The sequence below is a fragment of the Parambassis ranga genome, chromosome 6, assembly GCF_900634625.1.
Source record: "Parambassis ranga chromosome 6, fParRan2.1, whole genome shotgun sequence".
NCBI classification, from domain to species: Eukaryota; Metazoa; Chordata; class Actinopteri; family Ambassidae; genus Parambassis; species Parambassis ranga.
This window is the reverse complement of record NC_041027.1, coordinates 15,199,019-15,212,394: the sequence shown is the minus strand read 5'-3', so window position 1 is coordinate 15,212,394 and position 13,376 is coordinate 15,199,019. Positions and strand designations below refer to the sequence as shown.

General features: G+C 50.9%; 1 protein-coding gene across 1 annotated transcript; it reads left to right on the top strand.

Moving 5' to 3' along the window:
• The first annotated feature begins 290 nt into the window (after nucleotides 1-290).
• On the top strand, nucleotides 291-12,214 carry hs3st3b1b (heparan sulfate (glucosamine) 3-O-sulfotransferase 3B1b). The gene is made up of 2 exons (XM_028407927.1): nucleotides 291-1,091; nucleotides 9,622-12,214. The coding sequence occupies exons 1-2, from the start codon at nucleotides 508-510 to the stop codon at nucleotides 10,238-10,240; spliced, it is 1,203 nt and encodes a 400-aa protein (XP_028263728.1). The 5' UTR covers nucleotides 291-507; the 3' UTR covers nucleotides 10,241-12,214.
• Nucleotides 12,215-13,376: the final 1,162 nt, after the last annotated feature.

Below are 13,376 nucleotides of genomic sequence, written 5' to 3'. Positions count from 1 at the left end.
CTCTCTCTCTCTCTCCCTCTCTCTCTCCCTCTCTCTCCCTCTCTCTCTCTCTCTCTCTCTCTCTCTCTCCTCTCTCTCTCTCTCTCTCTCTCTCTCTCTCTCTCTCCCTCTCTCTCTCTCCCTCTCTCACACGGCTGGCCCCGCCCACGCGCTCTCCTCTGATTGGTCCTGTCCTGTAAACAAACGGCTGCTCCTCCTTGTTGCGATTGGCCGCGGCCCCCGTCACTCTGGCGCGCGCCTCTGTATAAGGTCTCGCGCTGCAGCCGCGGCTGTAACAAACCTGGGATGAGGCTCGTGGGGCTCCGCGGTGACGCAGCGTGACTTCCGTCCTTCCTCCGCGGGTATGATGACACAGGGCTCCGCGGCTCTGCGCGCCGCTCCGCTGTAGCTGCTCTGCGCCTCTTGTCTGTTCTGTTCCTTCCAGGTGAGCATGCGCTTCGCTGCGCGTGGATCGCAGAGGTGCCGCGGGGAGTGAGTGGGCCAATATGCGCCGCGGGGACATGACTTATGGAATATAGCCTGCTTTGCCACAGCCTGCATGCCTGCTGGTCCAGCCCCGTGAAGAAGAAGCTCGTCCTGCTCAGCATCATGTTTCTGCTCTGGGTTTACATGCTGTACTCCTGCGTGGGCTACTGCGCCACCATGCCCAGCCTGGTGGTGGAGAGTTACCGGGGCAAGGAGACCGGCTCGGCGGTGGGCAGGAGGACAGAGAGCGGCAGGACGGACCTGGTGTCCAGACTGCTGGCCAAGCCGCAGCCGTGGGAGGATATAGAGGGGGACTACGAGGAGCAGCCGTCCATCAGGACCGCTGCGTCCAGAGACCTGCTCAATAACGAGCTGGACGCGGACAGAGCCGAGGACTGGGAGGAGATGCGCGCCGAGCAGCAGAGAGCCCCGGAGCCCAGCGCCATGTCCAGCTTCTCCAACGGCTCCGGGAGCAAGAAGCTGCCGCAGGCGATCATCATCGGGGTGAAGAAGGGAGGGACGCGGGCTCTGCTGGAGTTCCTCCGGGTCCACCCGGACATCCGAGCCGTGGGAGCGGAGCCGCACTTCTTCGACCGGAACTACGACAACGGCCTGGACTGGTACAGGTAAGAACCCGCTCTGCTTTTCTTTGGAACATGTCAGAGGCTTTTACGCAGCGCGGCGCGCGCGGCGCGTCCTTCCGAACCATTCCTCAGAGTTTATTTTTCACACCTCATAAAATCAAATTAGCTCTAAAATAATTCGACCAATAATGACGATAATTCGGACCTCATGAAACCCACGCAAATAAACACAATTCGAGTCATTGCGCACAAAGTTCGGGGTTTATTTCCGAACCCGGTTCGGACCCGGCGGCCGTGAGCTCCGTGCTGCTCCGCGCGCTGCGGGCTCACAGCAGGTTTTTATTTTTAATTAACAGTTAAATTAAATGTTCATATTTTAAGTGTGTAATTGAGTTTTTTGAGCCGTTTCTGCGACGCGCACTGATCTCTGTTGGACGCGGAGCCGCACTGCACCTTGAGCCGGCTGCACTTTGGTTCGGCGCCTGTTAATCATTTAAATTAAGTCACATTTTAGGTTTGATTGCGTTATGTTTAAACTATAATTCAGGGGGTGTAGGTGGGTGGCGCGGGGTGCGTCAATCTCTGCGTTTAAATAAGTAAAATGAATGAAAAGTTTTTTTCTTTGTGGATCAGACATTTTCAGAGTCTGGATGTTTTTCACGTCACTGAGCTGCAGATCTGTCATTTACACACAGCGTGTTCATGGAAGGAGCTGAAGGGCTGATGACTAACAGCTGCCTCATTTAACTCCGCTTTATTCAAAGCTTTGTCATCTTTATAATCCAGTTTAAATTATGGCCAATAAATCCAGTAATTCATTGATTTGCTGCTAAACGTTCCTCTGGATTTGACAGAAACACTCGGCTCCTCTTCTGTGTGTTAAACATGCAGGATGAGGAGGCCCAGTGCTGAAAACACACACACACACACACACACACACACACACACACACACACACACACACACTGTTTGTCTGTTTTCACAGAAACTCAGATTTACTGCCTGTTATTTAATCCAGCCAGAGGAAGAGCGCTCCCTGCGAGCTTTAAGACATGAAATGTAATTTAACTATCTCACACACACACACACACACACAGGGTTTTGGTGTAGCTGCAGTGTGTTGTTCCCTCGGTGTAGTTGTAGTGAGTGAATCCGTGTCTCCTGTAAGAAGCGAAGGCTTCAGTCAGACAGCTGGCGTCGGCGGTCCCAGCGGTGCAGGGAAAAGTTTCTGTTCTGGAGGAACTCAGACTTCATCCAGCGCCGCTCCGTCAGGCCTGCACACAGACACCAGAAGGTTCCGCTCAGACTCTGATCCGATCACAGAGGCGCTTCGTTGTGTAACTCGGCTCTCTGTGTTTGTCCTTTTGCACAATCTGCACCCCCCCCCACCCCTGAGTGGACATTTAGAGCACAGACACACACACACACACACACACACACACACACACACACAGAAGCAAAGAAACGTCTGAAAATGAAAGGAGGAGAGAACAAGCCTCATTGTGGATTCCTGATGTTCTTTGACAGTTTTTATTTGTGCCAAAGACAAACACATGATTCATGCTTTTGACCGAGGGGTCCTTGTATCAGGACGTCCACATTTTCACAGTGAGGTCATGCATGAACCGCACACACACACACACACAGGGCCGGGCCTGCGTGGTGAACATGGGTTCATTATGTTCTGTTTGCACCTGTTTGACACATTCAGCACCGTTATAATGTGAGTGTGTCACATCAGAAGGTTTAAAGAGTTAAAGTTTCTTTACAGGAGAAAATGGAGAGGATTAGATTTAAAACCGGAAGTACTGATCATTTAAACTTGGCGAATTCTCTCAGGTTTCTGTGATTAACTGTTTTTTTATGTGCAAAATTACAGAATAATCTGTAATCTGTGTTAATCTGAAACAGTTTTTGTTCTTTCATGTTTTTAACATGTTGAACGACAAAAATAAAACTTTAAAAATTTTCTGTAGAATTATTTAAGTAAATATAGAGTTCATATTAGAGTGGATTTTCAACTTGTGCCTCTTTATGCCTCACAGTGTGTGTGTGTGTGTGTGTCCAGGTCAAAGGTCAAACATCAGCCACCTTAACCTTTACAGCCTCCGCCCTGTGTAACCGTGTCTGTTTGGCTCTCGGGTCCCGTCAGCCTCTCTCCATATTTCACTCAGCCGTATTGGCGATGGCGGCTTTCATATGTAATTGCCGTGCTGTGGTTTTGCCGTCGTGTTGCGGGCTGCGCTCGGAGCTGTCATGGCTGCTCCTTCAGAGCTGCTTCAGCATGAAGCACGTGGTGGGTGTGATGGTGGAATATAGCTCTGAGCCCGCACACGTGTGAGGTGCTGTGGTTTATAATCAGAGGTTCGGCTCTGAGCAGGACGTCTCCTGTATGTGTGATTGCAGCTACAAGCTTCACCTTATCTGTCTCCACCCGCCCAGGCGGGGTCAGGGGACAGTTCTGGATGGGCGCTCGCATCCACTCTCCTCTCAGCTCCCACAGAGCGCCACACAGATGGAGCGCGGCTCAGCTGTGGAGCCACAAATAACGTCAGACGGCGTGCACACACTCGGCGCCGGGGCCCGGCTCCTCTGGGAGAGCGAGTATTGATTGGTCAGGCCTGTACTGTGTGGAGGTGGGTTAGGGTCCTGGCAGAGTGAGAGACACAGGCTGTGATAGAAATGAGTTTAAACTGTATCAGTGAGAGGAGGGGGCAGAGCTGCATGCAGATGACTGGGCCCCGATTGTTTCCTAAATCCTGAAACTCGGCGCCCCTCAGAGGCCGAGCGCTCAGCCAGCCAACCGTACAGCTGACAGCGGGGCCACATCCTCAGCAGCCAGCACAAAACCTGTCGGGGTGAAGCGGCGCCTCGGTGCAGCCCGGACTTCCCCTGACGTCCCTCCCTGCACTCTGCAGCTCTGCTGCTGGTCTGTGACCGTGGCTCGGCTCGTCCGTCCCTGGGGCGGAGCTCGCTGTGAGGCCGCTCTGACCACGGAGGCCTCGCTGGTGAAGGCGGCATGGTTAACTGTGAAAGAGGAGACCTGTGGAGAGGGGAGTGGAGGCGCTGCGCTCTGAGCACCGCTCACACCAGCAAGGACAATATGGCTGCCACACACAACAACCTCCTGCTGGAGGGGTTAAGACACAGGAAGTCACACGCAGAACAGAATTAGGAAAAAAAGAGGCGACGACTTTTGTCTGAAATCTGCAGAAATCAGAATGTAAAGTTTTCAGTGATTTTACTTTAATTCTCAGTGATTCTAAAAATGTTGCTTTAATCTGGAAATGAGAAAATACTCCGTCCATTTAAGTGGTTCTTATCTTTACTGTAGAAAAACACAAAGCTGTGTGTGTGTGTGTGTGTGTGTGTGTGTTCTATCCAACAGTAAAATAAGTTTTAATAGAGCGTTGGATCCCTCCCTCTGTGCTGGGTGTGAATTAGTCGCCTTTTAATGAGCTGATAATTTGGATGTTGTCAGACGTCCTCTCTGCTCCATTAACGGTCACTCATGCTGCTAAATAAACAGCGTTTGGCACGTTAAAAGGTTCCGTCAGGCCGCAAACACACACACACACACACACACACACACGGCTCAACTCACCGACCAGAGAAAGACAAAGTCTGAGGAAAAACTGACGGCAAAGCCCCACTCGTCCCAGGTATCAGGTCCCAGAGGTAGCCATTAGGCTGCAGGAGAGTGAGCCTGCCTCTGGGAGACGCACACACACACACACACACACAGGCGGTCTCCTGAGGTTTCCATTAGCCTGGCAGTAAAAGAGCAGAGCTCATTAGGAGCCCGGAGTCGTCTCTCTCCAGCGCGGCTGCTCGACACTCGTCACTCTCTCCGTTTAAATGTGCTCCCACTGCTGCCGGCTGAAGAACACTTCAGCCAAACTCCACTCAGAGCCAATTATCTCTGCAGCATGTGCACTTTTTCTCTGCCTGTTCAGCCGGCCACAGCCAGCAGAAAGTCCTGAAACACTGCCCTGACTCAGACCGATGTTAAACCGACTCCTGAGTTACAGCAGGATCAGGAAGGCTCTCCTAACTGCTACATCGCCATGGTAACTGTAATGATGTATAATCTGGTGTAAATCTGATTATATAAGTTTGGAGATCCCTGAAAACAGCAGAGACAACATCAGGGCCCAGATCAGGGGAGACGGAGGACTGCAGCTCGCTGATCAGCGCCGCCGCCGTCATTACTCTCTGCTGCTAATTATACGTTAGCGACGGAGGCAGGCTGTCTTCAGGAATTTGTAAACCATTAACCTGCAGCTGCTCTGTGACTGATGGAGGCAAAATAATAAGCACACACACAGGAAGATCTGCTCAGTGAGTGACATACAGTGGAGAGGAAATCCCCTCACACACACACACACACACACACACACACACACACACACACACACACACACACTTTGTAGTTCACCTGCCTTCAAAAGGTGTGGAGGCAGTTGTGGATGACAGACAATTCAAACAGGATGCAAAGTAGATCCCAGTGTGTGTGTCTGTCTGAGTGTGTGTCTGTCTGAGTGTGAGTCTGTGAGTGTGTGTGTGTGTGTGTGTGTGGGGGTGGTGGCATGTATGTTCTTCCTGAGTCTGTTACATCTTTTATTCATCTTTGCTGTAGCTAGATCAAGGAGTCATGTGCCTCTTGGTGCATGTCAAGTGTCAGGAAATCAGTCAGAATGTCTGATCCCGCACACACACACACACACACACACACACACACACACACACACACACATACCTGCAGCTCCTCATTGTTGTTTTTTATCCCTTCACGGTTCACGGGTTTATTGGGTCCGGGCTGTCAGCCGCCGCGCCCTGGTGCTGATGGATGCTGGAATGTGTGGCGAGCTGCAGGCGAACACCTTCAGCAAACACGCTGATTAGAGAGGATTACTGGTGCTAAACAAATTCTGGGTGATACCCCCAACGTGTGTGTGTGTGTCCGGTGTGTGTCAGGTGATGGTTTTTGTGCGACGGGCTGCTGCTGCATGTCGGGCTCCTCTGTTTTATTTATGCCACATGGTGAACACCTCCACACATTCCTCTGAGTGTTCTGAGGAGGAAAATGATTTCATTTAATAACTTGTGCCGTCCATGTCTGCGTGGTGTCTGACAGGCCATGACATTATATATGGTGGTTAGCTCCCCATTTATTTGTTCTGCTGTACTAGTGTCTGATTGCCTCCAAACCCGGGCTGGGCCTGAGCCCAAGCCAGTCCGAATGGTCCCTGACCACACACACACACACACACACACAGACACACACATGGACACACACACAGTGCTGAGATAAAAACATGCTTCCCTCTGCTGCCCTGGTTTCAGTGTGAAGTGATGGATGTACGGCTGAAGTGTTTAGTTTAGGCGCAGGGTCGGTGGATTCCCAGGCTGCTCTGACATCAGTGATCCGTCTGGATGGAGCTCAGGCTCGGGGAGCTGCATTCATCACCAGGATCAGAGCTTCAGGCCGAGAGTTTGGGAGTCAAAGTGTCGCAGAGCCAAGCGACGAGGCGAGAGCGCCGCCTAAACTCGCTGACATCACAGTCTGCTGCTGCACGCTGTTTGTGCGTCTCACCGAAGTTTCCCATTAATCAGTTGTGGTTCAAAGAAGTGTGTGTTTGTGGGACGTCAGGTTGCAGAGGTGGAGCTTTAAATGCGCCTCCACCTTGGCCCCGTCTGAGCCTGTGATAGTAGGCCAGCCTGCATTATTCATCCTCTCTGCAGAGAGTATTTTTTGGGGGTCTTGCACTCGGTGACACCATTATTCAGTGAAGCCTGTTAATGTGAACCCGCCGGCTGCTGGAGGCTGCACGCTCACTCTGAGCCTCATCGCTGGTAAACCTGCAGGCAGGTGGAGGACGTAGCTGCGTGCTAACACCTCGCTGGTTACAGTCTGACAAGCTTTCTGCTGGTTAAACATCTTTAAACACTCTGACTGTGTTTTCTTTGCATGGTCTCTGAGTGTCTGCTGCCTGCAGGGTGCAAAGATCAAACATGGAACCTCAGATCCTTATTAAGGCATAAAGACGCGTCTTTGTGTTTCCATGCTGCTTCATGAGAAGCTCGGCTAAGAGGCTCTTGGAAAATAAAGGGCGCCTTTCTTCCCTGGTTTCCGCCCTCCTCTTCTTCCCGCCTGTGAAGTGTCACTTCAGTGTGGGACCTGGCTGGCAGAGGTCGAGTGGGCCCTGTAGCTCAGCGCTGGGGACAGGTTCATTCAGCCTCCCACGAGGACGGCGACGCTCGCTCCATAGAAACCGTCCTGCCGCCGCCGCGCCCTCTCCCTGTGGAAACAAAGTGCCCTCTGATTTGTCTTTATTCAAATCCACAAACCCCAGTTTGAGATTCAAATGCTGTCGACATGCAGACATGAGACAATTCAAACCCTTTGTATCAAAGCTAAAATCCACAGAACAGCTTTTCTGCTCATTTTGTCGCTGTGACACAGACGGCTCGGTGGCAGCCCGTTATCATCCAATCAAACCTGACAGGAGGGAGGCAGATGACAGAAATAACCTCTTCCTGTGTGTGGCATGTGGCGCGGCTCCTCCAGGCGGCGATGAGGGGCCACAGGGCCGCGCCGCCGTGCCGCCGCCCCTCCTTCGATGCTGTCGTGTGTTTTTTGGCCTTTCTCTGCAGACAGAGGTGCAAAGAGGCAAAAAGTGCAGGCGTACATCATCTGAGGGAGGGGGGGGGCGCTCAGATATTTACAGTGCTATTGTTTCCCAGCATGCACCGGTGCAGTTATCTGACCGGGTGCAGAGCAATTCAGGCACACGCTCCACTTAAGAGCTCTCCAAACGGCTCTCTGTCACTTGAGGTGAAGGAGGACAGAGAAGTGCTCCACTTCAGGCACCCCCACCCTGCTCCTCTATCTGCCCTGCACCACCACCACCACCACCACCACCACCCCTCTGCCCTGACCGCTGCCCTGCTCACCCCGCCGCTCAGGGACAATGGCTCACTCACAAAGAAAAGCAGGAAAAAAGAGGAGCGCCGTGTCACAGAATTGGCTGTTTGCTGACAGAATCTTTAAAAGCAGCAGCTCATAAATCAAAAAGCAGCAGAATAGGCTTTGTTTCTGGGAGAGCTGCTCCTCCTGCTCCTCCTCCTCCTCTCTGCTTCCTGCTCCTCTGGCAGAGTCAGAGGTTTTATTAGAGGAGCCTCTTCTTCTGGATTTGGCGCTTTTTTTGGGGGTTTCCTCGGCGCTCCTGCATCCCCCAACACATGATTGTTTTTACCCTGAGCTGGGATCAGCATAATCTATCTCTGCACATTGTCACTCTCAGGCCTCCTCCCTGTATCTCTGTGCAGCATTGTCATGTTGAAATCGGATTAGAGCGCGAGCCGCTGGCCTCCGTTTGCCTCTGGACTCTTTCAGAGTGCGTCGCCTTTGTGAGAGTGACGGAACCGTTTTTAGGCGGAGCGTGTTCACTTCACTGTACAAACAGCCGGAAGTGGGCTGAATCTGTCAATGAGCCGTTAATGAGCAGCGTTTGTTTGCTGATGTGTCAGCAGTCAAAGCCATGTGATCATAATTAGATCTCTGTCTCTGCGTCAGGATCACACAGATCTGCCGGCAGGCCTTTCAGTGCTTACCTCAGGTCACCCCGGCTGCCTCCCTTTTCTTTAATGGAGAAGTTCTTGCACACAAATATGTGCATTGACAGAGAGCTGATGTTACATGAATTAACCATGAGTGTGCTGGACGTGACGAAAAGAGGCCTGAACGGAGCCGCCTGGATGAGTCAGACTTCACCTGGTGGCCTGTGCAGGGGGGGGCAGTGCTGTGCTCACACAGACACTGCAGCTCAAACACAAACACATACACAAAACCCCGAGCATGGTCCGACTGACGGGGTCCGACTGACGGGGTCCGACTGACGGGACGTTTGAGGGGTGATCTTTGAAGCACAGTCGGTAAACTTTTGGTGATGTCATGTGATCCAGTGTCAGTCAAACCGCTTATCGCCTCCGCCATAATGTAGACTCCGTGGCTGGCCGCCGTTTCTGAAACCCGAGCGGGCGGAGCGCCTCCACTTTTCCTCCAGAACCGGTTGTAGTCGGAGCCTCCTGATTATACATCTGTACGTCAGCCAAAACCCAAAGCGGCTGCTGTCGGGCAGCAGATTCCCTCTGTGAGACGAGCCTCATCATCTTTCAGCGCTGTCGGGGTTTTATGGTGGGGGTGGGGGGGGCAGCGTGGCACAGCTACGCCTGAGTCAGCAGAGTAGTGGGTTAGAGAGGGGGACAGTGTGGAGCTGAAGATCCAGCTGGGAGGTTCGAGGAAAGCGTCAGAAGTGAAGACACGCGGCTCCTAATATGGTGAATTCCTGTGCAGTAAGTGCAGGTCGTCTGTTTCCTGTCGGGGGATATCTCATGAGCTTGTTGATGTTGGACAGCTGCCTGCACTAATCGCTTTTCAGGCCCTGTAATAAGGCTAAACAGGCTCAGTGAGTCATTGATTGCAGAGCGGAGTACACTCCATCAGCCTGATTACATTATTCAGGCCGTCGTACCCCCCTAACCTCCTGTTTGCTCTGTTTCTCCGCAGGGAGCTGATGCCGAAGACCCTGGAGGGCCAGATCACCATGGAGAAAACCCCCAGCTACTTTGTGACCCGGGAGGCTCCAGCCAGAATCTCCTCCATGTCCCGGGACACCAAGCTAATCGTGGTGGTGAGGGACCCCGTCACCAGAGCCATCTCGGACTACACGCAGACGCTGTCTAAGAAGCCCGACATTCCCTCCTTTGAGAGCCTCACCTTCAAAAACAGGACTACGGGGCTCATCGACACGTCGTGGAGCGCCATCCAGATCGGCATCTACGCCAAGCACCTGGACAACTGGCTGCAGTACTTCCCCATGGACCAGATCCTGTTTGTGAGCGGCGAGCGTCTGATCAGCGACCCGGCCGGAGAGCTGGGCCGCGTTCAGGACTTCCTGGGGCTCAAGAGGATCATCACGGACAAACACTTTTACTTCAACCAGACCAAGGGCTTCCCCTGCCTCAAGAAGGCAGAGGGCAGCAGCAAGCCCCACTGCCTGGGCAAAACCAAAGGGCGCACCCACCCCAACATCCACCCCGAGGTGGTGCAGAGGCTGCGGGACTTCTACAGGCCCTTCAACATGAAGTTCTACCAGATGACGGGACATAACTTTGGCTGGGACTGACGTGAGAATCAACAGACGATTTTGTCGTTGTTGTTGTTGAGAAGTTATTTTTTTCTGTAATTCAAAGGCAAGATGTGGAGATACGGCTATATATATGTAAAATGTACAGAAATCTATTTTATAATAATTTATTTTTATTTCTAAGCAATTAATTCACTAAGCTGCCTAACCATGTTTGTACAGAACATCTGACCCACCCTGTGTTTTTAACATTCCTCGTTTGAATCTACTGGTGCTTCAAACTGCAGATAATCAGCCATGACTGGAGCAGCACCACAATACGGGTACAGAGTGCTCACAGAGAAGTGCAGAGCAGCCATGTGCATCCTCCTTCACTGATAAGTCAGCGGCCTGACGTAGAAGCAGACTCCGACCTCATCGGTCAGCCTCCTACATCATGCTCTGAGTCCGGGTCTTTCATGAGGTTTCACTTCCTCCTTTGACAGTCCACTTCTCCTGATCTCACGTCCCATTCCACTCAATCAGCGGTAGATCAATAGGCCTAATTGATCCTCATTGTGTCAGTCTTGCTTAAAGAACACAGCTGCCCCTTTCACTCTGCTGCCGGCTCTAATGAGCGACCCATCCATCAGACGCCGAGTCCACGTTAGCGTTATGCTAATCGGGTGAAGGTAAGCGGCGGATCGATCGGCCTCCGCTCTCTAACTCCCCATTAGAGGCGGCGCTGGCCGGGAGCCCGGCTCCTGCCCTGTCCGCTCAGGTCAAAGGTCACACCAAGTCTCAATCAGATTTCTGCGTTTGATTTGTTGAGGAGAGCGGCGGGTCAGCGGGGGGGGCGGGGCATGTGCCTTGGAGACAGACAGGAGCGTTTCTGTGAAGCACTTCAGGCGGGTTTCAGTCGCACCTCATCTATGCCTTACTCACCCTCATCATCATCATCATCCTCACCTCTCCACTTGTTGCCAAAAAAAAAAGACTTCCTGTTTCCTCACAGCTCCGTCACGTCTCTGCATCGCTTCTTTTTTTGTCTTTCTACTTGAATTCTTGATATGCAAGAGGGAGAAAATGTGTCGTTCTCTGATGTGACGTCCGTGCAGTGGCGGCGGGAGCGGACTGAATGTACACAACATGTCCTCACACACAGAAAGTCCCTCAGTGAGTCTGACTGTCCGTCCGTCCCCTTCAAGAGAAGCTGTGGTGCCTCTTCAACAGTCCAGCACGGTGGGAGAGCGGAGGAGATGGAGGCTTGTTGCTGCACTGTGTGTGTGTTCTGTGCAGTGCTGAATGCAGCAGAGGGTGGAGGCCCGAGTAAAGAAGAAAATCTGAATCCTGGAAAATCTACATTTGTATTATTTTAGGAAAAATCATAATTCTGCAGTCAATTCTGAAAAAGTCCAAATTTTTAAGGGGAAAAGTCTGAATTATGACTCGTTTCTTTTTACAGTGGGCCGACTCCCTTCTGTAGCTGAGCGACGTGTGTGTGTGTGTGTGTGTGTGTGTGTGTGTGTGTGTGTGTGTGTGTGTGTGTGTGTGTGTTAAAGCCTCCATCCCCTCTCCCCCCACCTTTGTCTGATTCTAAAAGCATTTACGGTGACCTCTCTTATCACAGTCTGGAAGGAAAGTCGACGTTTTCCCTTAAACTTCGTGTTCTGCTCCGCTGAGGGAATATCTGAGAAAATAAAATAATAATGAAAAAAAAACATCTTGCACTCGTGGGTTCACCTCATGTTGCTGCATCGTCGGTTGAGTTTTATTCAACCTGTTTAGAGATCTAATAAATGTTAGAAGTGTTTGTCTTCCCCACATTATAATATGTATTTAGACCTTAGCAGATCTGTACAAAAACTGAAAAAGACATGTAAATCAAGTATTTTGTGGTATGTACATGAAAAGAATTAATTTTACACAACTGCAAGAGCAAAATGGAACAGATGTTTCTAGATGATTAAATACTGAACATTCATAATATTTCTTTGTATGAAGAAATAAATAAAATATATATTTTACCAAAAACAGTCGTCCTTCATTTCTCTGATTATTCTGGAGGTCAGAGTTAGGAAAGAAGATTCTCAGACATAAAGTTTAGCCTCAGTGTTTCCAGGGGACCCTAAAAGCTGACGGACCAGGCTCCGTAACCTCTTCATTGCTGCTCAAATCTCTTTAAAAAATATACATTTGTCATATTTTTAGAAGCGTTGTGAGTCCTTAGCCCATAGTTTATTCTGAGTTGACTTTTCTCTGAGTCCTCTGGAAACATTTACGTCTCATTTCTCTGTTTCTGTCTGACTTCTTAACGGCTGCTGCTAATTTAGCATTTAGCTTAGCAGCTCTCAGTTGGGAATAAAATCCCGCTGCGGCAGGCCGCACATGCGCGCTCCGAACCGGAAGTTTCAATGGACATGGCGCGGCCTCTGGGAGGAGCTGTGACGTCACTGCTGCGGAAGTGTGTGTCGAAGGTAGGACAGAAGGTGTTGTTCTCTGGAAGTAGCTGCTGGGTAGCTAAGTATATACACTCAACAAAAATATAAACGCAACACTTTTGTTTTTGCTCCCATGTTTCATGAGATGGACTTGAAGATCTAAACTTCATTCCAGATACACAATATTACCATTCCTCTCAAACAGTGTTCACCAATCTGTCTAAATGTGTGATAGTGAGCACTTCTGCTTTGCTGAGATAATCCATCCCACCTCACAGGTGTGCCACATCAAGATGCTGATCTGACATCATGATTAGTGCACAGGTGTACCTTAAACTGCCCACAATAAAAGGCCACCCTGAAATGTGCATTTTGTTTCTGCTTTATTGGCGGTCTGGGGACTCAGAACCAGTCAGTATCTGGTGTGACCACCATTTGCCTCATGCAGTGCAACACATCTTCTTCGCATAGAGTTTATCAGATTGTCTATTGTGGCCTGTGGAATGTTGGTCCACTCCTCTTCAATGGCTGTGCGAAGTTGCTGGATATTAGTGGGAACTGGTGCACGCTGTCGTATACGCCGGTCAAGCACATCCCAAACATGTTCAATGGGTGACATGTCCGGTGAGTATGCTGGCCATGCAAGAACTGGGACATTTTCAGCTTCCAAGAATTGTGTACAGATCCTTGCAACATGGGGCCGTGCATTATCTTGCTGAAACATGAGGTGATGTTCATGGATGTATGGCACAACA